The 24,347-nt window shown below is 51.0% G+C and overlaps 8 protein-coding genes across 8 annotated transcripts; 3 read left to right on the top strand and 5 right to left on the bottom strand.

Moving 5' to 3' along the window:
- Window positions 1–5,041: 5,041 nt before the first annotated feature.
- FOXG_19386 (uncharacterized protein) lies at window positions 5,042–5,327 on the bottom strand (the record flags this gene model as incomplete). The annotated part of the gene is made up of 3 exons (XM_018399599.1): window positions 5,042–5,061; window positions 5,107–5,212; window positions 5,280–5,327. 3 exons carry the CDS (start codon window positions 5,325–5,327, stop codon window positions 5,042–5,044), a joined length of 174 nt encoding a protein of 57 aa, XP_018242779.1.
- Window positions 5,328–5,603: 276 nt separating this feature from the next.
- On the top strand, window positions 5,604–6,899 carry FOXG_06771 (uncharacterized protein; the record flags this gene model as incomplete). Its single annotated transcript, XM_018385426.1, has 3 exons — window positions 5,604–5,649; window positions 5,715–6,490; window positions 6,546–6,899. 3 exons carry the CDS (start codon window positions 5,604–5,606, stop codon window positions 6,897–6,899), a joined length of 1,176 nt encoding a protein of 391 aa, XP_018242778.1.
- Window positions 6,900–11,464: 4,565 nt separating this feature from the next.
- FOXG_06769 (uncharacterized protein) lies at window positions 11,465–12,415 on the bottom strand (the record flags this gene model as incomplete). The annotated part of the gene is made up of 1 exon (XM_018385425.1): window positions 11,465–12,415. The coding sequence occupies one exon, from the start codon at window positions 12,413–12,415 to the stop codon at window positions 11,465–11,467; it is 951 nt and encodes a 316-aa protein (XP_018242777.1).
- Window positions 12,416–13,339: 924 nt separating this feature from the next.
- Window positions 13,340–13,793, top strand: FOXG_06768 (uncharacterized protein; the record flags this gene model as incomplete). The annotated part of the gene is made up of 2 exons (XM_018385424.1): window positions 13,340–13,346; window positions 13,423–13,793. The coding sequence occupies 2 exons, from the start codon at window positions 13,340–13,342 to the stop codon at window positions 13,791–13,793; spliced, it is 378 nt and encodes a 125-aa protein (XP_018242776.1).
- Window positions 13,794–15,175: 1,382 nt separating this feature from the next.
- Window positions 15,176–16,900, bottom strand: FOXG_06767 (uncharacterized protein; the record flags this gene model as incomplete). Its single annotated transcript, XM_018385423.1, has 3 exons — window positions 15,176–15,271; window positions 15,351–16,694; window positions 16,841–16,900. The coding sequence occupies 3 exons, from the start codon at window positions 16,898–16,900 to the stop codon at window positions 15,176–15,178; spliced, it is 1,500 nt and encodes a 499-aa protein (XP_018242775.1).
- Window positions 16,901–19,199: 2,299 nt separating this feature from the next.
- Window positions 19,200–19,397, bottom strand: FOXG_19385 (uncharacterized protein; the record flags this gene model as incomplete). Its single annotated transcript, XM_018399598.1, has 1 exon — window positions 19,200–19,397. One exon carries the CDS (start codon window positions 19,395–19,397, stop codon window positions 19,200–19,202), a length of 198 nt encoding a protein of 65 aa, XP_018242774.1.
- Window positions 19,398–19,691: 294 nt separating this feature from the next.
- On the top strand, window positions 19,692–20,746 carry FOXG_06766 (uncharacterized protein; the record flags this gene model as incomplete). The annotated part of the gene is made up of 3 exons (XM_018385422.1): window positions 19,692–19,760; window positions 19,901–19,940; window positions 20,010–20,746. The coding sequence occupies 3 exons, from the start codon at window positions 19,692–19,694 to the stop codon at window positions 20,744–20,746; spliced, it is 846 nt and encodes a 281-aa protein (XP_018242773.1).
- Window positions 20,747–22,967: 2,221 nt separating this feature from the next.
- FOXG_19384 (uncharacterized protein) lies at window positions 22,968–23,462 on the bottom strand (the record flags this gene model as incomplete). The annotated part of the gene is made up of 1 exon (XM_018399597.1): window positions 22,968–23,462. The coding sequence occupies one exon, from the start codon at window positions 23,460–23,462 to the stop codon at window positions 22,968–22,970; it is 495 nt and encodes a 164-aa protein (XP_018242772.1).
- Window positions 23,463–24,347: the final 885 nt, after the last annotated feature.

Below are 24,347 nucleotides of genomic sequence, written 5' to 3'. Positions count from 1 at the left end.
TTGGAAAATCAAGCGGGGCGCGACGCGACGCGAAACGGCGCGATGGACGCGGTTGCGGACAGCATCGTTGTGACCTCTGAGGACGCCTGCCCTCGGGATTCCAGCATGCGCAAATCAGACCGGCCACGAAAGCTAACAGCGAAAGGAATGGAGAACTTGTCTGGTAATGTTGGGATAGTAATGCAAGCCCTGATTCGCGAAGTACGCGACGAAACAATGAAACAGATGGCGAAGGCGCAGCAGGAAACCGTGAAGGAAATCACGACTTCTCACCAGAGAATCATTGAAACTCTGTGGAATGCCTGGAAAAAGGAGCAACAGGCGCTCAAGCAAATGATCGAAGGCCAGGAGAAAGCGATTAGGCAGCTGCAACAGGATATTCAAGGCATTCAGGCGCAAGCCGCACAGGAACGAAAGCTGATGCAGGAATAGGTTGACGAACTCAAACGAATGCAGCAGCACGCCCCATGCGATATCGAGCCCCTGCAAGTGCAGGCTTCCGAAGAGCTCAAACGCATCCATGAGAAATTAGACATCACGGCGCAGCACGCCGTAGCCGGCTCCGCCCGGACGAACCCCAGGCAGTCATTTGCAGACATAGCTCGTATGTCGCCAACAGAGGGGCAGAATGGCGGCGTTAGAGGCCCCGAGGTGGTGTCATCACCTACGCCGCCGCTTTCATCCCCTGGAGAGGATCTGTTCTGCATGATAGACATCTCCGGAGTGGGCGACGATGACAGAAACAAGGCGCAGATCGGAGAGGTCCGACAGGCTATCGAAGCCGCTGTGAGGACAAAAAAGGAGGGCGAGAGATGGAGATGCGCAGCGGTGGTTAGAGGGGCTAGGAACGCCAACATCATCAAGGTAATCTGTAGAAACGTGGCGGAACTTCACATGGTTCGACAAGCAGTGTTGGAAACAAATATACCGGGGGCAAAGCTCCTGAGAGAGCGGCTGTACCCGGTCAAGATCAATGGGGCTAACCGGTCGGCGGTCCTGGACTCGAACCACAACCTTCTTCCCGGCGTTGCTGAAGTACTCGGCCAAGAGAACGAAGTGACGATTGCTAGGATGAGCTGGCTTAGCGATAAGGGAAACGGCAAGGCATACGGATCGATGGTGATTTACGTGACGAAAGAAAGCGATGCAAGACGGCTCTTGGAAGACAAATACTTTCACCTCGCAGGCGAATCGGCGAGAACTAGCATGTTCGAGCCTAGAGCCGAGGTGGTGCAATGCTACAATTGCTGGGGGCTAGGCCACAAGGCATTCGTCTGCAAAGAAGCGCAGAGATGCGGCAGATGTGCGGAGCGAGGACATCACCATGGACAATGCGAATCAGCAGAGCCAGTGTGCGTGTCATGCGGAGGACGGCACGAATCATTCCGTCGAGCATGTCGATTGCGTCAAATGCGAGGAGATGAGCACTAGGCTACAAGTGTACCAACTGAACGTGCGTAAGAACGATAAGGTGCATCTGAGCATGATGAATGACAAAGAACTTGAGGACTATGTAGCGCTGGCGGTGGCAGAGCCATGGGCATGCACAATCGAGGGACAGGTGATGACGGTGCCTAATCACCACAGCAACTGGACGAAGATGATCCCCACCAAGACGCGTGAGCCGCGTGTGTCGCGATGGCCGATCCGCAGCATGCTCTGGGTACGGAGGGACTTGGAGGCAGAGCAGGTCCCGATACCGTCACCAGACCTGACGGCAGCGATCGTCAGGTTCCCTGAGCGTGACGTGCTGGTTGTGTCGGTATATATAGAGGGGAGAAACGAGCAGGCACTCGAAGCGGCGATGGGACAGCTGCACACGGCGATTGCAAAATTCCGCAATGGGTCCGGCAGAAGAACTGACGTGATCTTGGTAGGGGATTTCAATCGTCATGACACACTATGGGGAGGTGATGAAGTGACGGGAAGGAGGCAAGGCGAAGCTGGACCGATCATAGAGCTGATGGGAGAACATGGCCTTCACGGCCTGCTGCCCCGAGGCACGAAAACGTGGGAAGGCCCAGGGGGTATAGCGAGCACGATTGACCTGGTGCTGGCATCAACGGAGCTGGCAGACGAGATGACGAGCTGTGGGATACATCCAACAGAGCATGGATCGGACCATCGGGCGATCCGAACGGAGTTTGACACAACACCGCCGGAACGAACGCCCAGCGACAGACTGCTATTCAAAAATGCACCTTGGTTAGAGATCAAGGAGAGGGTGAGGACGAAACTGGAAGCGTTGCCGTTTGGCGGCACAGTGCAGGCTCAGACGGACAGGCTAATGTCGGTGGTGCTGGACGCGATCAACGACCTGGTCCCACGGGTCAAGCCGTCGCCTTATGCCAAGAGGTGGTGGACGACGGACCTGACCCGACTGCGGCGGATGTACACATATTGGCGCAACCAGGCAAGGGCATGCCGGCGACGAGGACGAGAGGCAGCAGACCTAGAGCAAAAGGCCAGAGAAGCGGCACAGGAATACCACGACGCGATCAGGAGGCAGAAAAAGGCACCCTGGTCAGGCTGAGATGAAGTACAGGATGGTTTCTTGACTCCACGAGTTCCACGGGCAGCTCGAAGTTTGGCTCGAAGCCGAGCGGTGATAAAATACCTCCTCTAAAGAGAAGAGATGGAACGACGACGAGCGACAAGGCAGAACAGGCAGAGGAGCTTCTCAGCGTCTTCTTCCCCCCTCTGCCGGCTGTGATCGAGGATGAAGAGCGCCGGCCGGCGCAGCGAGAAGTAGCGATGCCAGAGTTGACGCTAGAGGAGGTGGAAGAGAAGGTGATGGCGGCCAAGGCATGGAAAGCCCCAGGCGAAGATGGACTGCAGGCGATGGTGTGGAAGCAGCTCTGGCCAGTAGTGGGAGAGCGGGTGTTGCATCTGTTTCGGACATCCCTGAGAGACGGAGAGCTGCCGGTCCAGTGGAGGAGCGCGAAAATCATCCCGCTCAAGAAGCCAGGCAAGGACAACTACAAGGTAGCCAAGTCATGGAGACCGATCTCACTTCTATCGACTCTGGGCAAGATTCTAGAGGCAATCGTGGCTGACCGGATCTCGTACGCGGTAGAGACATTCGGACTGCTACCCACCAACCATTTTGGCGGAAGGAAGCAACGATCGGCCGACCAGGCTCTCCTGCTCCTTCAGGAGCACATCTACAAAGCGTGGCGCAACCGGAAGGTGCTCAGCCTGATAAGCTTCGACGTGAAGGGAGCATACAACGGGGTATTCAAGGATCGATTACTGCAGAGACTGGAAGCCAGAGGCATCCCCAAGGGGGTAGTAAAGTGGATCGACGCTTTCTGCTCCAATCGATCCGTGACGATCGTGGTAAACGGCTACACCTCTGGGCGACGGGACCTGCCACAGGCTGGGCTTCCGCAAGGGTCGCCGCTGTCACCGGTGCTGTTCCTTTTCTTCAACGCAGACCTCGTGCAATGCAAGATCGATGCAAAAGGTGGATCAATCGCCTTTATCGATGACTACTCAGCCTGGGTGACGGGTCCGACAGCAGAAGCCAACCGAGTAGGCATCCAGGCCGTCATCGACAGAGCACTGGAGTGGCAAAGACGAAGCGGGGCGACATTTGAGGAGGACAAGACAGTCATCATACACTTCACGCGCCATCACGAACGCACCGATGAAAGCCCGTATACGATCAAAGGCCAGGCGATCATCCCAAAGAAAAGTGGCAAGATACTAGGACTAGTGATGGACTCGGAGTTGCGGTATGAGGAACACGTAAAGGAAGCAGCTACACGGGGACTTCGGGCGGCCATGTGTCTACGAAGGCTGAAGATGTTGACGCCCCGGACGGCGAGACAGTTGTTTGTAGCAACGGTGGCCCCGACGATACTACGCTTCGAACGTTTGGTCCCACCGACGCGGGTGGAGGGAGACCAGGTGGCTGAACGAGGCACAGAAAATGGGTGTGCAAGCCATCACAGGAGCCTTCAAGACGGTTTCGATGGCAGTGGCGGAAGCTGAAGCTGGTATTCTACCCATCGGTGAACGCCACGCGCAGGCCGGCACACGGCTCTACGTCAACATGCAAACACTGCCGAAGGCGCACCCGCTGGCGACACTTAGGGTGAGGGAGACACGGAGGTATATGTCGCCGTTGACGAAACTAGCACTCGCCCACGATGGCGCAATAGAACGGATGGAAACGATCGAGCCGTATGCACTACCACCGTGGCATAGACACATGGTGGTGGAGTACGATTCAGACAAGGAGGCAGCGGCATATGTAGATACAGGTGACGACGTGACCGAGACCAGCAACATGAGACAAGTGCTCATCGCAACGAGCGCCTCTGCGAGAAACGGGACTAGTCGGCATAGGTGGCATTGTGCGCAACACCGCCAGCGGAGGAGCGAATGATAATATTGTAGCAAAGTACTCCGCCACTCTTGGCCCGAGAGACGAGCAAAACGCATACATGTCGTGGGCCCTATGAGGCGTATCCTCCCTGGCGGAATAAATTCATTCATTCATTCATAAGAGATAACTTGAGACAAAAATCAGCATATTTTTGCTGCTGCTCAACACATTTTACTTTAACTCTTTAAGCACGCTCAGTGCGACACCAAGTTTTGGGCAGCCAATCAAATAACGTGTGTGACTGTACCCTCATGCATCATCAGATCACGAAGTAAAGGGGGGGAATTTTACTCACGGCAATATCCGCTGAACTAACACCACTAGCTCTGATACACCGGCTTCTAAACTGGTGATATCGAAAAGTAGGTTCATTTAGTCCACGGGTAAGATGTATGTAGAAGGGGCTATGATAGCAGTGACACGTAGTGCGGGCAATTTGCTAGTCAGCAACAAACAAAAGTATCGTCATATTTCTCGCACTAACCTTCTCGACAGGATGTAAAGCCCGATGGTAAATTTTGGGTGTTGAACTTATGCATAAAGCTAACCGAGGTCTGATAAATATCGGTTGTACGGCAAACAAGGTGAGCCGCGAATGCAGCCATTTCTGCTGAAACATGTGGCGCATCCAACACCATGACACTGTCTCTAAAAATTCCCTGTCCAGTCTATGATTAATTTCAAGGCCGCGTAAGTCTTTCCCTCTAGCATACCACCAAGAGGCTCAAAATGGAGCAACTTCCGATCATTGACGCCAAGACTGGGGGATCTCTTGGCAACGATCTCTGTGCATGGGCATGATCCGACCCTAAAATGCTCCTACTGTAGTAGTCGGCCGCCATTTTAGGTGATTGAATATTTTGGGATAAAGGGAGGGCTGACGTACTTTCGGCTGGAAGTGCAGCCACCCGACATTCTGGAAAGGCGTAAGCATAATTACATGACTTGTGATTGGCGCAAAGAACCCGGAGGTTTTAGATCAGGGCTATTTTTGCAGTGGCTTTTGAGGAGGATTACGTATGCTAACTGTTGGTTAGTCAAATTGGCCAGAAAAATGAAGCTTAAAGAGCGTTAAATCCAAAAGGAGTTTCATGATGGTCTATCGAGTATCTTTAGAACGCTCTACTCGAGTATCAGCACAGTATACCTTCTCAACACATTAGTCACTCATTGCCACAATTAGCCGTTGAGACATTCATGATCCATTGACATGAAGCTCACCCCGACAAAAGCCATTGTTGGCGCTCTAGCGCTAAGTAAGACCCCCTGACTGCTCAAAAAATGCAGCATTAGGCAGGATCTCATAAACCTTCTTATCTAGTCGCTGGAAAGACATCAGCATCTCCAGTGTCCTACTGCGATGGAGATTCTAGCAAGATTTGTTACAGCTGGGGCGTGCCATCTTCAACAGCCTCGTCAAGCTCTGACACGTTATTCCTACGACTCGAAGCTCCCACCGATTACCAATGGATCGCCCTCGGAACCGGAGACCGCATGAGCGGCTCTACAATGTTCGTCGTTTATCAAGACGGTTCTGGGAATGTTACCTTGAGCACGAGAAAGGGGCATGGCCATAATATGCCTGAGTATAGCCGCATGAGTTCTGTCAAGCTTCTTGAAGGAAGCGGCGTCTCGAATAAAACGATGGTGGCAAATATAGAATGTGGTGACCTAGGTACTTTGGACTTGAAAGGGTCTAGTGACTGGATCAGTGCTTGGAGGACTGGTAGTCCTTTGGACACGACCGATGTCAGTGCTGACTTCGACGAGCACGACGGCACCGACGGTTTCTCAGTCGACCTTTCAAAAGCATTCATAACTTCGAACAACAACCCTTTTACCAACAAGTCGAATACTCAGCCTAGCTCAGGCTCCAGCAACGACGCTGTTGCCGGTGGCGGTGGTGGTGAGGACCATACTGGCACGATTCATGGTGTCATTATGTCCGTCGTTTTCCTACTAGGATTTCCCATCGGTTCCCTATTGATGCCGTTGCTGGGGAAGTGGCTTGTTCATGCTTCATGGCAGATAATTATGTTTATCGGCATGTGGGCTGGCTTTGGTGTCGGCAAGATTGCTGCCGACCGCGGCGGAGACGTATGTATTCCAACAATTGTTCTTTGAACGACAATACTTGCTAACTCGTGTTTAGTGGTTCACCGAACCTCATGTCCAGCTCGGCACCATTGTATGCATCCTCATGATTATACAGCCAATCCTAGGATGGTGGCATCACAAGAACTACCTCAGATACGAACGACGAACCGCCGTTAGCCACGCCCATCTCTGGTACGGCCGGGCTTTGATGATAATTGGGATCGTTAATGGTGGGATTGGTCTGCAGTTATCAGGTGCTTCTACGGGTCTGATCATTGCCTATGCTGTTGTCAGTATCATTGTATTTGCAATGTATACTGCGGGTTCTGTTCGCAAGATGATTAGAATGCGGAGGAAGGAAAGCCGTCTGATGTCTGATGTTTCTAGTAGCGCACTAGAGCTGACGTAATTTGTGTTGAAGGAGTCGTGGTTGAGACTTGGGAGTTATGGGCTTGACGAAAGAACTAGCGAATAATCTAGAATAGACGGGCCGAACATAATATTCGCTCCTATGCACTTTTACCAGTCTACAGTCACCACTGGGTGGAATGTCATGCACCTCAGCGAAAGGATCATCGCACGCATCATCCATTCTCATGAACTCAATCGTCCCCTGAAGGTCCTTCGCATAAGTCGCGCCATAAATCTCTTCAATAAAGGCGAAGATTAGATCCAAGCCAGAAGTAACCTGCCCCAGCCTTGTTAGCATATCCATTATGTCAAAAGCTCTAGAGGGGAATACTCACACCCGACGATGTCCACACGTTTCCATCGACATTCCATCTTGCTGACGAAACCCACTTGACATCCGGTCCCATCGCTGTAACTGTCTTCCAAGCTTTCTTATTGGTCGTTGCCCGTTGCCCGTTTCCCATCCAATACCCCAGCCCTAAACGAAATGAATGAAGTTATTACGCCCGGGAGGATACGCCTCATAGGGCCATCTCGTTACATTGTTCTCCCCACATTTTACCCTTAACATCCTTAACCTCTCCAGTCCTTACACCTTGCCACTTTTCCCAGCCTCGCTTGTCCCTGTGACAGTCCTGCTTGAAGGTCAAATTCTCCAAGTGTTCAGCGTCCCATCTTCAGCAGCTGAAGCCTGGTCTGTCTACCAGAGGCTGTGCTGTGCAGCGCTCATCCAGGCTGGCGATCCATTCCACGTCCACTGTCCACGTATCCATGGCGTGGAAATGGATGGTCCGTGCATCCATTTTCATCCACTCCATGGAGCTGCCGTTACATAATCCATCCATCCACGCCAGGGCTCCGTGGAATGGTTAGGTGGAAATGGAAGCAGGGGTATGGACTGGTAGGGGGTTCCTAGCCTAGTCCCCAGAATACCCTGTAATTCAGGGAGGACTAACTTGGTCATGGTCGGTAGAGATCGCAAGTACCTATATACCAGGCATTTTCACATACAAATTAAGGTATCTTTAAACAGAACATAACAGCCATGGGGTCGTGGACATTTCGCGTCACGGTACCGCGTTCGAGCGTCTCCATGCAACTGCATTCTGTACCGCGTAGAATGGCTGAGAGTCGAATTGTCAGCTCTATGGCGCTCGAGCCGCCAGACCAAGGGGATAAGAAGACCTCGTGGGACCTCTTCCCTTGGAAAGACTTCCCTGGCTACACGCAATCCCAGCGCTGTGCGTCTATATCGTCGTGGATATGGCAATTCGGCTACGATATCGAGAAGAGCGATGACGATACAAAGCGGCGATGGGTTTGCAAGGTCTGTGTTGACAGTCGCAGGCCAAACCCTCATTCGGCGGCCTCGAGTGGTACGCAGAACGCGGAGATCCATCCCTGGAATGACCACAAGGTCTGTGACCCTTCCGGAAGACGGAAGCCGCCTAGCAAAGCAAAGAAGATACCATCGAGGAATATCGCCGAGATGATGAAGTTGAATACCCGTGATGCGCGAGAGCAGCAGATTGCAAACCAGATCATTGGCCGTTTTGACCGGTTAGTCTTCCAGCGCTTGGTAGTCTCGTGGATTATCAACAGCAATTCTTCTTTCCGACAGACTGAAGATCCATACCTCCGCGCCGCTTTCGAATATCTCAATCCACTCGTGAATACAACCGAAGCGCATATTACCCACAATACCGTCTGTAGGCGTATTCTTCAGGTATACGAGGAAAACAAGGCTGAGATCAAGCGAGCATTAGCGACAGCTCCAGGGTTACTTCATATTGCGTTCGATGGTTGAAGGTCCAATAATCGCCACGCTTTGTATGGAATCTGTTGCTACTTTCTCAACGCCCTTGGCCAGCCAGGAAAGCTTGTGCTTGGCCTTCCTGAGCTTGTTGACCGCCATTCTGGGGACAATATCGCCACCCACGTGGTCGAGGTCCTTCGAAGCTACGGCATAACCCATAAGGTGGGATATTTCACACTTGATAACGCCAGCAATAGCGACACGGCGATGGAAGAAATTGGGAAAGCGATCGGTTTCAAGGGTAAAACTCGGCGATTGCGCTGCTTTGGCCATATCCTCAATCTCGCCGTTAAAGCACTTCTTTTTGGCCATAATTCCGAGGCCTTCGAGGATGATATCCAAGGGAACGAGACCCTTGACGCGAAGGCCCACGAGCTATGGCGACGAAAAGGACCAGTTGGGAAACTTTATAACCTCATCTTCTGGATCCACCGCTCAGACTCGCTTACCAATCTCCTCCGGTCTCTTCAGCTTACCGCGTACAGCAAGTCTGACGATCCGGTGGTTCGAGCGAAGAAACCTCTAGATGTTATCATTGATGTGGTTACCCGTTGGCTTTCCACCCTTTATATGATTCGGCGTGCCCTTCACCTGAAAGACTTCCTCGAGGACCTTTGGTATGCGCAGAAGAGCGAGTGGGAGGGGTTGGTATTGAGGGGAAAGAAGTCAAGCAGCGAGATGCCGCTCTGCCTTAGGGACGAGAATAAACTCGAGGAGAAGGACTGGGCTATTATTTCCTTATTTAACGTGGTCCTTCAACACTTCGAGCACGTCTTGATTACTCTTGAAGGCGACGGTCAGCAGCGCAAGCGGAAGGAAGGTGTCAGATATTAAGGTGAATCGTGTATATTTCTTGATTCTTTCGCAATCGAAGGACCATTGAGACCTTATATCTTTGACTGGTTCCTTCTAGGACTTGAGTCCTAGAAAGTCCTAGATGAAAGTCCTACGATCTAAGTTTAGGGCGTCAAACCTTAATTCTGAACCTTAATCCTGAAGTTGAGGGTGAACCCTCCAACATTCAACAGAAGGATACGTTGGGGCATATGGATGTCCGTGGGATACCCTGCTAGGCTATGAATACCTCCTTGGCAAAATGGAGGTATATAAGGCTGCTGCCCATCGATATCCCGATTCCGAGCACTTCAAGGTTTACATTAACCTCTGTTGGAAAAAGCTTGACAAGTACTACTCGCGGCTTGACGAGACGCCGGTTTATTATGGCGCCATTGCACTTAACCCAGCGTATCGTTGGGGATATTTCGAGGACGTGTGGGCGGACCGCCCAGACTGGATCCAAACTGCAAAGTCCCTTGTAGAAGAACTATACTGGTCTCACTACGAGCCGCGAATTATCTCTCGAGATCGAGAACGCAACTAGCCAGCCACGAAGAAGCGGCGCATATATCGGAATCCCTTTGACGAGTATCGTGGAGAATATGGTCAGGCCCGACTCTATTACAAACACCTTCATTGATGACTACCTTGTTGCAAGCCGAGGATGCGGCTAGCAGTTCTACACATGCTGTTGGCGACGAATACAGCGATTGGTTCCGTGACGTCCACAAGTCCGACCAGAATATCCTAGATCCTATTAGCCATTGGTATGAGAGACGAGAAGAGTATCCACGTCTGTCACAAATGGCTCTCGATGTGCTCTCTGTCCTTCCTATGTCTGCTGATGTTGAGAGACTCTTCTCAACATGCGGTCGAATGGTTCGAGACGATCGTGCCAGGCTGGACGCTAGTATGATCGGGATGACACAGACGGTGAGATCATGGCATTGCGGAGGTTATATTAAGAGCACGGAGAAGCTCCTTGAGGTTGCAAAGGTGCCAGGGACTGATCTGTTAGCTGAAACGAGCTTTGCGGAGGCCCGGGAGGCAACGGGTGGGAGGATCACGTGTACTGTACCTTTATAGCGTCCACGCATTTCCATTTCCACGTCCATCCATTCCACGGGCCCACTCTTAGCGTCCATTTCCATCCATTCCATCTCAGGTGGGACTAAATGGACGTCCATCCATCCTACAAGAGGCTGCGTGGATGGAAATGGAATGGACCGCCAGCCTGGGCGAAAGGAATCAAGTTCTCCCTAGCAAGATGACGTTAGTGCTTTAAGAGTTCCCCTGGATCTTGGGGTAGCATTTCTGCGGAGAATGAACTGTAATCTGCAACAGGGATAACGTCCGAGGTCTTTTTTAACTGTCAAACGGATATAGCTCCGTCACATGTCAGTAAAAGAAGTGGCGGCCTTCGCCTCCGGCCGATTCCGACCCTCCTACAGCAACAGTTCATCAATCAGCCTTCATCAATAAACGGCAGTAACTAACCCCTCAAGACCAAGACATGACCAGTGGCAGCATATTACCTTCAGGCTAGCCCTGCGCATTACACTTGCAGCATGCATATCAACATCCTAATTCGGGATGGCTTATTCCTACTGTCTCAGGAGGTCAAAGTTCGGCCAATTATATCAAAGCTATCCTGGAGTTTCTTGCTAATGCAACTTCAAACTTAAAAAATAGTTCAGAGTAACACACTTCGTGGCTTGTAGCCGGTCACATGCAGGGTACAGAATCAGGACATGGGGAGCGGGGTTATACGCGTTCTAGAAGCTGGCAGATCGCCTTGGCCTGGGTCTGTTGGCGACGGTTCTGGGCGAAGCCAATCAGAAGATGATCGAGGCGGCACGTCAATGGCATGATAATACTGGGTACATGCCAGTTTCAACCGCCGGGGAAATTTAATGAACCGACGAATGTGGCTGAGGGTAGTACATGGGATACAGGTTCCAGGCGGACTGCTGCTGCTGTTGATGCGGCATGTAGGCGTGAGAATAGGGAGTGCCGGGATGCAGTGGAGGATCACTGAGGCGGAACCCGTCGTCTGGATATTGAACGTGACTAACCTCCTCGCCATGCCTCATATCGGGTAGAGGAAGCTCTTGGGCTATTGTACCGTGATGGCCCACCTCGTCATACTCCATCTTGACAACTCCCTTGTCGCACACAGCGCTGAGACTTGAGGAGCTGGTGTCGTTAGAGGGGAGGACCGAGGTGGGCGCGCTGGTTGGGATATAGCCAGCGCTATAGTCGGCTGATGATGATGGGGTCGAGACGCTGGAGGGAATGGGGCAGGAGACGGTGCTCGCTAAGGATTCGCAGTTGTTCGATAAGGGGACATATTGTTGGCTGTAGTCGGGGAGGGAGTTGTAGTCGCCAGAGAATGGTGATCCACGAGGACTATCAATGGCATCGCTATCAGTGCTGAGGTTTCCATCGTAGACTGATGGCGTTAAGAGCTCTTCGGGCAATGAGAGCTGTCGTAGAGTTAGACCTGGTGCAGAGTAAGATGACGAAGTGATTGACATCCTCATAATCTGCTCGAGTCGAATCAGCTCTTTCTCGATTGCCTTGTTGCGGCGCAACAGCCCTTGAACGATCTGGTCACGGCTTTCCTTGCTCTTGAGCACCGCCAACTCGCTCTCTAACCGCTCTATGTGCTCTTTGGTACGGGCGCGGATCACCCTCTGGGCCTCTCGATCGTTGGCTCTCTTACGGGCGCGTTGTGCGGGAGTAAGGGTAGAAACACTTCTGGTGCCTGAATGATGTTGTATTAGTAACTTATGGTAGGGGTAGGTTGTCCTGCTTTGGTTTGCTTTGTTCATGCTTACTACAATGCGCCGGACATCCATGGCATGAGAACAATGAAACAAGACTAACAAATATACAAAGGGAAATGGCAACATACCCTTTCGCTTGGGCTTGGCGGGCTCTGCTGATAATGATCGGATCATGTTAATTGTGTATGATGAGGCAAGAGGTGGACTAAAGGTTGGCGGCGGGCAGGATCAGCGGTGTTAAATGTACCAATTCCTTTTGGTCTGCACTTGCCTAGTGTCTGTGCATGCGTCTGTGTCTCTTCTCCCCAATACCTGACCAACTCACCTCCCCAGCTGATTTCTTTGTCTTCCAATCACATCCACTCGAGGCAGTCCACGAATAGTAGGCTTTGGAAGCCAGTCCGTTATTGTATAGCCAATAGCAGCTCTTGTTTTTGAGACGATCCCCTCCTGCAAACTGGCCCCCTCTCAAAGTTAGCTTCTCCCATGCTTCCAATGTTTTTATTCTCTGGTGCAACAACCATTAATGGCCCCTTATTTCTCCTCACCAGGTACAAATGCCACCTGGCCCCGGGACCAAGACGTTACCTGTCCGGGCTATCCACTTTAGCTTCGACGTTACTTGTCTCTACTACTCAGCTCTCAGCTTTTGTCGCCATCTGACATGGGCTCTTTTTTCTTACCTCTCTTTGCCGGTAGTGAATTGAGCTCGTAACATAACTACGACAACAACTACTACTACTACAACAACTGCTACAACAGTAATGGGTAGTGTCTTCCTCAACTTCTACCATGCGGGCCATCCTCCTCCAAAGAATGGAGTATCAACCTTTGATGATTTTACATCAGATATCTCTCCTGCCTGTACTGTCGCGCTCAGACATGACTTATATAAACCAAGGTCACACCGCAATGAGCACATACGGTACCCTACCACAAGTGCGGTGGGAGCAGTGGTGTTTCCTTGATGATACTATCTTTCCCAAATCCTCCGAGATGGCTGGTTCCCAATGTTGACGCGCCAGAAGAGCCCCAATTCAACAACGACAGCAGCACCTACTACTACACGTACAAACCAGAATATTCAACGCAATGGGCCTCATCTGCTACCTCCATGCAAGGGTATCCCATTCCGTCCCCAGCTACCGAGTCTACCTGTTCAGAGATGTCGACCGGCGGCTCAGAAAGCCGGCGCGGCTCTTCATCGACTCAATCCGACAAGCACCAGCAAAACACAAACCAGCCTGCTGCTACCAAGTCTACAAGGCGTGGTTCCAGCAAGAAGAAGGAGGCGGGGATAAAAGATAACGGTAGGAAAACAAAAGCTCGTGCCAAGGCCCAACCCGCTCCTGAGCCTATGAGCACCTTCCCCCAGAGTGAAGGCATGGATGACTACAACAGGCGAATCCAGCAAAGGAACAGGATCGCCTTATATCACCCATCCTCATGACCAAGAATAGACACTCGCAGGAACGAAGAAGGACAGGAAATCACTCATGATCTTTCAGGCTAACGTCGGCAAGATCCCTCTGGTCCACGACTGCGCCCTGGCGCTAGCTGACTCCGAACGATACGATAATATCCTTCTGCAGGAGCCATGGACAACCTTCACAAGCACTCGTTGTCTCGCCAAAACCCACCCGGCATATGACACATTCACACCTATCGCAACGTGGGACAGGAACGACACTTGGCCTAGAGTCATGACACATGTCCGACGAGACCTAAGGCTTCTGGCAGATCAGATTCGGTCCTTTCAGACTCGAGATACGCTTTGGCTTACAATTAACGGCATGAATATAGTCAACTTCTATTGCCAGAATGGCAAGAAGGAGGCCCTGGATATACTGCTATGATGGGCTGTTCCAGAATGATGCCTCGTTGCTGGTTACTTTAATGCCAGACATCATAGCTGGCAAACGGGCCACGCCACCGACCGCGGCCAAGAAATTGCAGATTTGGTATCAGGAAATAACCTCTACATACTGAACAGTCTAAGCATACCAATAACTCCGCATGGACATACTATTGGTCTTGCCCTTACGAATATCCCTCTCGCTGAGGCCTCTGTCGAGGACCACCTTGCGAAAAGCTCCGACAACTTCACACACAGCTTGGCCTCTCTCTGACACCAGGCCAGCCCCGATGCAACCTGGTCGGATCCACGTAACGACAAATGATGAACTCAAACGATGTGTCGAAATCGTAGAGCTTGGTGATATAGAAATTCCCCTCGCGTATTCGCCCACCAGCGGAGTTGGACGACCTTGCCTCTGCAATCAGAAGAATCTACCCTCTCGACTTCAACCACGAGGTTCGGATGGTCAAACAGGAGTTCCACTGCGTGATTCGACGAGCCAAGAGACTACCGGCAAAATCTCATCGACAGTTTGTCCGACAGCAGTGCTGTCCTTAAAGCCGTTCGGTGGTAGAATTGAATCTGGGTTTTGACGGATATAGGCCCTGATATTCTTAGAAGGCACCCCAGCACTTGCAAGGCTAGCAACCGTAGACTTCTCCTTACTAGATAGTTTCCGGTGTGTTGGATGAGCAGATGGATCCAGGCTTGACTCGTGGCTACGTGAGGCAAATCGTCTATCCGGGCGATGCCTTAAGGACCAAGTAGTCTTATCCCGTGATTCCTTGGCGATAATAGAAAACGGATAGTTCGTTCCTCGGGTAGTAGTCTTGCGCTGGCCATCCCTTGAGGCACTAGGAGGATGGTACCATCTATCACATGCGTAGGTGACCAACTGCCTCCCGCTAGTTGACTACGAAGATCTCCCAGTTGTGAACGCGTATTCTCTGGGTGCCGCCCATGCATTGATAGCCCTAGCCCCGCTCAGGACCCTTTCCAACTAGGTCAAGCTTGTAGCCTCGTAATTGCTGCTCATACTTGGGGTTGCTCAGAAATTTTGGCACCAAGTCCTGTTTCTGTTAGCGTCTGGTCGGAGATCCCGAGAGCGGCCATTTTGGGATTGCGAGGTGGGTATTAAACCAAACTTACGCTAGCCATCAATTTGAAGACAGCATTTTGGGCATCTTCAAATAGAGATATAACTTCTTGAAGAGTGTCGATCATGATAGTGTCCTGACTCACAGCCTTCGTCATCCGGGTGGTAAGGCTGTTCCGCAGCTGGTGGTCAATATTGAGCTCGGAAGGCGAGCCGGCAGCAAGGAAAGCATTATAAATTCTATACGCCTGAGCTATATTCTCACTCATAACGTCCATTGCGGCGATGTTGGGCTCCTCATGGGCAGCGCCCGTGCCCACCTTACAATTTCGTATGAACTTATCCACTTCTTGGTAGAAGGACAGATTTTCCTCGCAATATGTGTCTCGGCAGTGCTCGCAGAAGAGAAGCCGCACGGAAGGATCTTTCAGGATCTTGTCGAGTCGTTGCGTATTGGAATCCTTGAAGATACCGTTCCGCTGGAAACCAGCGCTGCCCCCCCTCTCCGAAGACCGTGTTGGTGGCCTTGAGCCATTAATGAGATCCTTAGCTTGCTGCGTTAATTGGTAGATAGCACGCTTTCTAGGCTGGAAGACATTGTTCCCGGGGCTGGGATTCTGGGAAGTATATGTCCCGTCCTCGGCAATACACTCTATTAGATTATAAGCCACGAAAAGAGTGGCAACCGCAACGGCTTCACGCTCTTCCATGATGGTCGAATAGTTCATTAACCAGTCGTTTATAGCCTTGCCGGTGAAGGTATCGCGGTGGGTCTTCCCGTTAAGCTTAAGCTCAGCAGTAATCTTGACCTTGGTGGTATTATCCCTGTATTCGTGCATCGAGCTTGAATCAGCAGCGGTCACACCCGACATAGCATCGCAGCTATCGGCACCGACGAGCCGGCGAAAGATGATCTCGAGGGTGCCTCGGTCATGGTGAAGTTTGTCAGTTTGCGAATCTCGTTCAAGGAGAACAAGCCGCGTCGCTCTGAGATGAGTAAGTTCTGATACCTGCTTCTGCTGAATGCCATTTCTCGCGCAGAAACGGCCCAATACAGTGATTCCCTTTGGTGTCAATTGCCAAACGGATCCCGCCATGGTATACACCTGCTGGTGTTTACCATCCGCCGATTCAACAAGCCGGGCTTCAACAAAGCGTTGGCAGATAGAGCGGGCCACATCCTTGGCCATTGAGAATGTGGTAGAAGTGGTTGTGGTGATAATGCGAGAGGAATCCTTAGGGTCGGGTAGATGGTTGGATTGGGAGAATTTGAGACACATCAGGTTGTTGATAGCTTCTTCGGAGAGGAAGGTGTACTCGACCTTGATGAACCGGACGCGGTGGGCCGAGAGGGGCAGCAGACTGACGATGAGGGTAGAGAAGATATCCTTAAAGTCCTGTTGGGTGACCGAGTCAGCCAATGGCCAATATCATAGCGAGGAATGAGGTTTCGAGAAGCGTCATGGCAGTGGCGGCCATCCTTATGCTTCGCCGCAGTATGACAGGCAGGCGTGTCAAAAGAGTAGAGAGCCATCGTACATACCTTGCTGAACGGTCGGCTATCGTCCGCCATGCGTAGCAAGCGCGACGATGCCTGATGCATTTTGATTGCGCAGGGAGAGTTGATAGGAGGCGGATGATTTGCCGGCACTGCTTGGAAGAACGAATTTGCTTTGCTGTATGAATTGCGCTAGACGGAAGAGACTGGCTTAGTCTATTGCTCGAACAATGGTGTTTCCCATGATCTAGGGCTCCGACGAGGTTCCAGAGCTGGTGAGCAGCCCCGTTGAACTGGCGAGGTCGTATAGCCGTAGGCTCCGAGATGGGCAGTAATGACCTTTTGGATATGATCGAGGGAGGCCGTAGCCAAAGCGGGAATGCCGCTCGACGAATAATATCTGAGTATAAAGACAGCAACGGTATGACGATGACCGTAAGGACATCTAATAACGTAGGCGGGATTGGGAGCAGAGCGGCACCGTCGGCTGAAGGAGCGAGTAGTACAGGATTGCGCTAGTGACAGCTACAGGATGGTTTAGATGAGAGATGCAGCTACATCTTTTAAGAGAAAACCCTCTGCAACTAGCCTCATTGCTTGTAGGTAGGGTCTTGCACCTTGACCCCCGCCTCATCTTATCGAGCATAGGGCTAGTAGCAAGGTTAGGGCATTATACCCCTAGAGCCACGCGGTCGCCACAAGAGACCTCGCATTGCCACTCTACAAGCTGGCGGGTGCCTCGCCCACTCATGCCCACCGGCTCCACAAACGATGAATGTAGGTAAACACTGTCGAAACGCTGCTTTGAAACAGTGGCAAACAGTAGATACTCTTCGTGGTTATGTTTGGAATCATGATCAGATTTAAAGTTTGGGAAGCTTAGTACAATTTGTCTCAGTGTTGCCATATCTGATGCTATGCCTGCTTCTCCAATACCTCATCGTGACATGTTTATATCCACTTAATTCGGTCCCTAACTCTATGCTCTGTCATGGCTTGTCACTGATTGGTCTATTCCTAATTCGACATAAGCCCAGGCCCCAGAGAAAACGCACAGGTTAGACAGGAAATACAGCGGACACAAACCGAGACCCACCTGACATTATATCATGGGAATGATTGGATACCATACTTCGCGATTGCATTCTGTATGAGCCTGAACCAGTCGCGAATCATAGTTGGGTCTTCGCATTTGGCCCTCCGATAGTCATATCTCCGCTGAAAATGCATCTTGAGATCTAGTTGCCGCTTAACGAAATTGATAGCCCAACGCTTGCCAACTGGTGACGCGTCGCGGTTAGCAAGTAGTCGATTCGCCATTTCTTCAACACCACGCAGTCGGGGAGGAAATCCTCACGAATCTAGGTTAAGAATTTGCTGAACTATCCCTTTAGTCGGCATAGCCCTTCAGCAGGTATCTCGCCCCACTTGCCCCCACGTACAGTATGGTTACAAGAGCTTGCCCAGTATAGGGTTAGAAGGCTTGTCACCCTCCTGTAATAGCTCGACTTTTATCGCAGGTAGATAAGTTCACAGATTTGTGACTACAGGGCTTATCTATATACATTTGATGCGTATTGCCTGATTAGCTAGACTCCCCTGTTGTGACCGCTCTGAAGGGCTATGCCGACTAAAGGGATAGCGATGCGGAGCTTCCAGCGGGTACCGGCATCAGGCGCGATTGCTATGATCTGTTAGTTGCTATAACAGCCTGGGGTGAGTTTGACGCGGCATCGGCTCTGGTCGGGTGTGATATGATCATGAAAGTCTATACCGACACCTTCACAGTCAGCATACAGGTCGCGGGGTCAATAGACTGAGATTGGTACAACCAGCCACATGCCATGGCAGTTGGTCAGTCTCGATAATAGACCCTTGAAGGCATCTCCTCGGCGCAGACAACGAATCAGAATTGAGATCGATATTTCGCTGTAGCAAAGATATGGACGGAAATGCGGAGATTGTCCTTGGATCCCCGGCGACCCGCACCAAATTCTCCGAATCCTTACGTTGATTAAGGGGACCTTCTCTTAGGACGAATCTTTCAAATGACAGTACTGTAAACTGTGGTCAAGCCCTTGACTAATATACGTTTGTGCGTTAATCCCTAAATGCAACATGATACGGCACTGGGGGATTAAACACGTCACCAAAGGCAGCGTGTAGCCAATAATGTCACCAGCACACAGGCCCAGAACTCGATTATCCTTCAGTTACTCAGTACTTACGTAGGTAATAATCCCCGCATCCCCGAACCACCGACAAGTTAAGCGAGCCATGGAAACAGTAACTTAGGTCAAGCGCTCTTGACCGGATGTAGATGCTCCTATCTTTTCTTACCCCTCCATTTAACATTGAGGCAGAGCTTGAAGGGTTTACAGTGTCAACCGAAATTACATGCATCTTACACGTGAGGAATAACAACACCTGGTGCTCCGTGTCGGCGCAAAGTATCGTCTGTAGCTTGAAGCATTCGGACCAATCCAGCCGATTCATCTCCTCCATGCCGTTGCCTCGAGGGACACGTCTGCAACTGGACGAATGGCAAGCCGATTGAGTCCCCATCGTGCTCATCGACATCCAGCTCCTGCTGTGGCACCATCCTGTCTTTGCCATAGCTTCTAGACGGCTACTACGGCAAATCTTGAGGCGCTTCTGATGGTGGGTTGAGTGTGTACTGTTGATAAGGTACACTCGCTCGGCGGGCTACAAAGTCGCTTGCGGGTACGCTCGGGATTGACATTGCCAATGGAGTGGTGGTGCTAAGCGACGTGCTCTCGTAAAATAAATATTACTGAAATATCGCCAACTTTGGCATGTACACGCACAATTTCTTTCAATATCCCATTGTAAGATACGATCCGAATTGCCTCTAGAAAACTGCGCTCGACCCAGAATGGCTAGCTATGACTACCCCAACGAGCTTACTCTTCCTGGCTGGTATCAAGGAGACAACCGGTATGAGGTAAGTCAACGCCTCCGGCAGTACGACTGAGGGCAGCTGCGTAACGGTCGTTCTGTTTCCACCCTCACTTACTTGTCAATTTGATTAATTCACCCTGGCCTTGTAACATCCGAAATTCCTTGTTTCGTTAATCGCTAAAGCCAAACCCACAGCTACTCTCGAACCAGACTCTGGATCCAGGTACGGAATACGCCACAGCATGATCGATGCTTCGTCTGTACTGATGAATTACATGAGCTTGTGTTGTAGGCACTCCTTATGAAATACATGCTCTCGGCCACTTCACAGTAAATAATAATCAATCCTTCTCATCACCTCAGCCCACATCGGACTACTCGTCCTCCGATCAGTACATCCTAAACCTCCTCCTCTCCCAGCCCAACAGCCCCCTCAATGCCACAAGCGAACACCCTTTTCAGTCTGGCTCTGCCACAAGCACGGAGAACACGGACAAACGGCCAAATCATAGCCTATCAGTCACGGCAGACAAGACTCCATCACCAGGGGGCCACAGCAGCATTAGCACCGGCGACGACACCAACATCGACAACATCAAGAACGAACACAGCGGTAGCGGGTTCGCCGACGTCAAACTCCGTTCAGCATCCCGCAAACCCAAGAGTCCTCGCAAAAAAATGGCGCCTTCCTTGCAGGCTCGTGAATGCCACAACGACGTCGAGAAGCCGTACCGCACACGCTTGAAACTGCGTTTTGAGAACTTGCTTGCCGTCTTGCAAGCGTCACGCACGAATGATGATGACCTGAGAGGAGCCAGAGCAACAGAGGTAGGATACGTCTTGAGCAGAGGCGAAGTTTTGGACACAGCGACACATCGTATCTTGGCATTAGAAAAGGAAAATGATAGGCTGTTCGAGGGTAAAACAACTAACCCATGGAGCGGCGGTAAGGTATATGTATTGAGCTTACTTAAAACAGCTGTCAACTCTAATCTACATAATGTCTTTACCCCTGAACAGGATATATAAACTGACAATTAAGTTTGGCTTTTGATAACGTATATGATAAGCATGCGGCACAGATAGGTTTGAGGCACAATTTCAAATTTCTTAGTATTTACACTTTAGAATCTGCTACGGTATCAGGCATAGGTTTTCTAATCCCGGCTCCACTCACAGATGGGTCAAAAAAGGCTATCTTTTTCTCCCCTTGATATACCATCAATCTAAGCTATTTCTACTATTTTGTATACATTCCATTTGCATCAATAACATCCTGACATCGTTCTTGCATTGTAGCTAGAAGGTGATCAGAGAAGGAAGCTTCAAGGGAATCCTAAGCCTCTTTAACTACAATCCGTAGCCGATCATATGACATCGTCTCTGGAAAGTGCACAGCGATAGTCCATCATCCTATTCCAAGCAGCTTCTATAGGGTTCAAATCGGACGACAAAGGAGGTCATTCTATAACTTCAATATCTCTCTCCCGTAGCTCTCTAATAGTTAGAGCCGTCTTATGGCCTGGGGCATTATTATGCATAAAATAAAGCTTAGTTCCCGGATAGAGACGAAGTCAGCCATCAACAATCGGGACAATATGCTGTTGGTAGGAATACTAATCAATACGGCCCCAATCCTTTTCCTGGAAGATACCTGGGGCCCGGGCCTATAAGCCCTGAAAAGCAGCCCCAAAACATCCAGCCATACTTCTTTTGTTCCCGTCCAATAATGCAGGTTGGGTCAAGCTCTTCGCCGGGCCTTCTTGTTATCCATATTGGCGTGTGCCTTCCGGCTGTAAGCCAAGTCTCATCGGACCATGAGATGGTCTTCCATTGATCTAGGAACCAGCCGACATGGGCCTCAGCAACGGCTAGCCGTTTCTGTTGATTTGCCTCTGTAATTAGTGACTTGCGCCGTGCAATATATCTCTTAAAGTCAGCACGGCTGAGGGCATGGCAGATAGCATACCAAGAGCAGCTGCAACCTAGTGCTTGTGGTAACCTTTGGCATGACATCCAGCGCGCTGCTTTGGAGCTACATACGAATGTGATGAGGCCATCAACCTAAGAACCGGTTAGCTAGGAGGGAAAGAAGGAAGGAAGGAAGGAAATTCTCTAGCCTGGGCTTCAGCCAGTAGGGAAGGGCGCCCTGACTGGCGGCGAGGGGTTTCAGAAGGCGCCGTAATAGCCCATTGGGCCTGCCATTTAGTTGTCTTTAGCTGCGAAGCAATTTCTGTATAGGCATCAGCGCTGCCCTCAAATCAAACAAATCAACTCCGGGGTCATATTTGAGAAATTTGGTAACCCTCAGTGCTGGATTTGTTGTTTGAAATATTTATTCAAACAATTCAAATATTTCAAATCTTACCGTCTACACCCTCCATGCTGCTATTTCCAATCTCCAACTGGACCTCGTCTCCCCCATCTGTTGTCGCCCCCCAGCTTCACAGCACCATGTCTGACCCAATTTTTGAGGCACCGCAACTTCTCCAATGTTACCGTCATCATCGAAAGCCTCTGCTTCGTCAACGTTAACTTGGCTAGGCTGAACGACCTCTCGCAATCAGTCGCCATCGCCGGTATCGCGAGTATATCAAGAGGCAACTGGCTTACCATCGGGAATTGTCCCTGGTGAACCATCCATCACTCGGTTGGCTCCTCAGTCTCTTGCGGCTCTAGCCGCAGATACCGCTCAGGCTTGCTTCCCATCACCGTAGTCTTCGCTGTCCTGCTCTTCACCCACTGCTTGAACATACTGTCTACCGGCGTTCTCTGCGGCACGCTTGGGGATGCTATAGTCTCAACAATTGCCCCTCGCTGCTCCTCCACCGGCCGGTTGCAACAGTACCAGCAATCCAGGTAGACTCCAAGCTTGATATAGTATTCATCGAGTTTCTGCCAGGCGGTGATGATGGAGTCTTAGATAACGTGGGTGATCCTTTCCCATGTCAACTCCCGATGATCCTGATGGCTTGCCTGATCCATCATCACATTGTCCCGAGCCACGACCTGGCAAAGAGCTTTACAAAGTTTGCATTGACTTTCATGGATGCATATCCATCTCGCAACCACTAAATCTAGCAGGAAGCTGCCGATTTCGGTCTGATCGCCCTCCGGCTAGCTCGACCTACGAGTTGGTATTCTCTCTAGCTACCTCGTCTAGAACAGCATGATAAAACAGCTTCCGATTCTCAAGGTGTTCCAGCAAGTATTCCATGCCTCTCATCACCTTCCAAAGCCGTCCATTACCTCACTCGCTGCCCCAGCCTTGCGTTCTCTTAGTTTGGAGATAGAATGGCTCAAGAATATGTTTAATATCTGCCAAAGGTCTCCAGTCATCCCCCTTCAACACGTCGGCCTCGGGAAGCCATTTCTCCACCGCTGGATGGACTAAGAACGTCTTGATGTCTCCTTGCTTGACGAGCGCTCGAGAGATCATGAGATAAGTGGAGATCAATTTTATTTCGTTGTTCATAACGACCTCTAGTTCTGCTGTCGACTCACTCGCCAGGAGATATTCTTGTGCTTGGTCATTCTCGCTTGAGATCCTCTTAAAGAGCTCACACCTCTGAGTGGAAGATCCGATGTACTTGACAACGTTGTGGGGCTTCCCCACCGGCCCTTTCTTTCTCCAGTATCGTAGATCATCCTCGTGGCGACCGAGGAAGTTGAAGACGTGATATTCGGCTACGAAGCCTCGAAATCTTCGCCGTAGAGGAAAACACGAGCAACCAGGTTTACCCATAGCAGCGCATGCGTCTGGCCCGAACGTCCGCCGGGCCCATCTCTGCGTCGAGATTTCTGCAAAAGTTCAGAAGACAGCTGTCGTTCGAAGATGCGTTATCCGACATCATTGTTCCAACTCGATCCTCTATCTTCCATTCACGCACAACTTGCCCAAGCGTCACCGCGAGATTTTCCCCGCTGTGACATCCGAGTTGGCGACGGAGTGCCAGAAGACACGACTGGTGCTTGCCCTGGCGGTCAAGAAAATGAGCTGTGACTGCCATGGCAGCGTGCCGATTGGGGTGAGGTCCACAAGTCGAACCCTAGATGGAATCTGGTAAGGGCATCTGAGAGCTCCGGCTTGACATCATACTTTTTAGACTCGTACATGTTATCCAGCAAACGGCCCATCGATTGCCGGCTCTATGGTATCTGATCAGATAGGCGAGGGTCAAGTTGCCAGGCGAGTTGCTCAAAGAATGTATCGCTAAAGAAAGAAAAAGGAACATTGGTGTTGATCAGAAGTCCCAGGCTCAGTTCTCGGATCATCTTGACTCTGGCGCGCGGCACAGTACCGTACTGCAAGCGTCGTCGCTTAGGCCGTTCAGATTCATCGGTTGACAGATCTGGATCAGCTGCTTGACTGCTCTCGAAAATCCTGTGAGACCTGGCGTTGGTCAATAGTGCTCAAGCTCGCGACGTCACATTCACATACTTGCGGGGGTGGTCAGCTGCCGAACTCGTAGCAGCAGCGGCGAAGAACTCGGGCTGACCCTTCGCGTCGCACAAACGACAGGCCCAGTAAGGACTCAACGGACTATCGTTAGTGTCAACCTCAACGAGGAAAAAACCAATGGCGCTTGGTCCAGCTCTTCCGGCCCTTCGAGCCTTTCCGGGATAAGAG

This window comes from Fusarium oxysporum, chromosome 3 (assembly GCF_000149955.1).
Source record: "Fusarium oxysporum f. sp. lycopersici 4287 chromosome 3, whole genome shotgun sequence".
Classification (NCBI taxonomy): domain Eukaryota; kingdom Fungi; phylum Ascomycota; class Sordariomycetes; order Hypocreales; family Nectriaceae; genus Fusarium; species Fusarium oxysporum.
The sequence above is the reverse complement of the archived record's forward strand: the minus strand, read 5'-3'. Positions and strand labels throughout refer to the sequence as shown.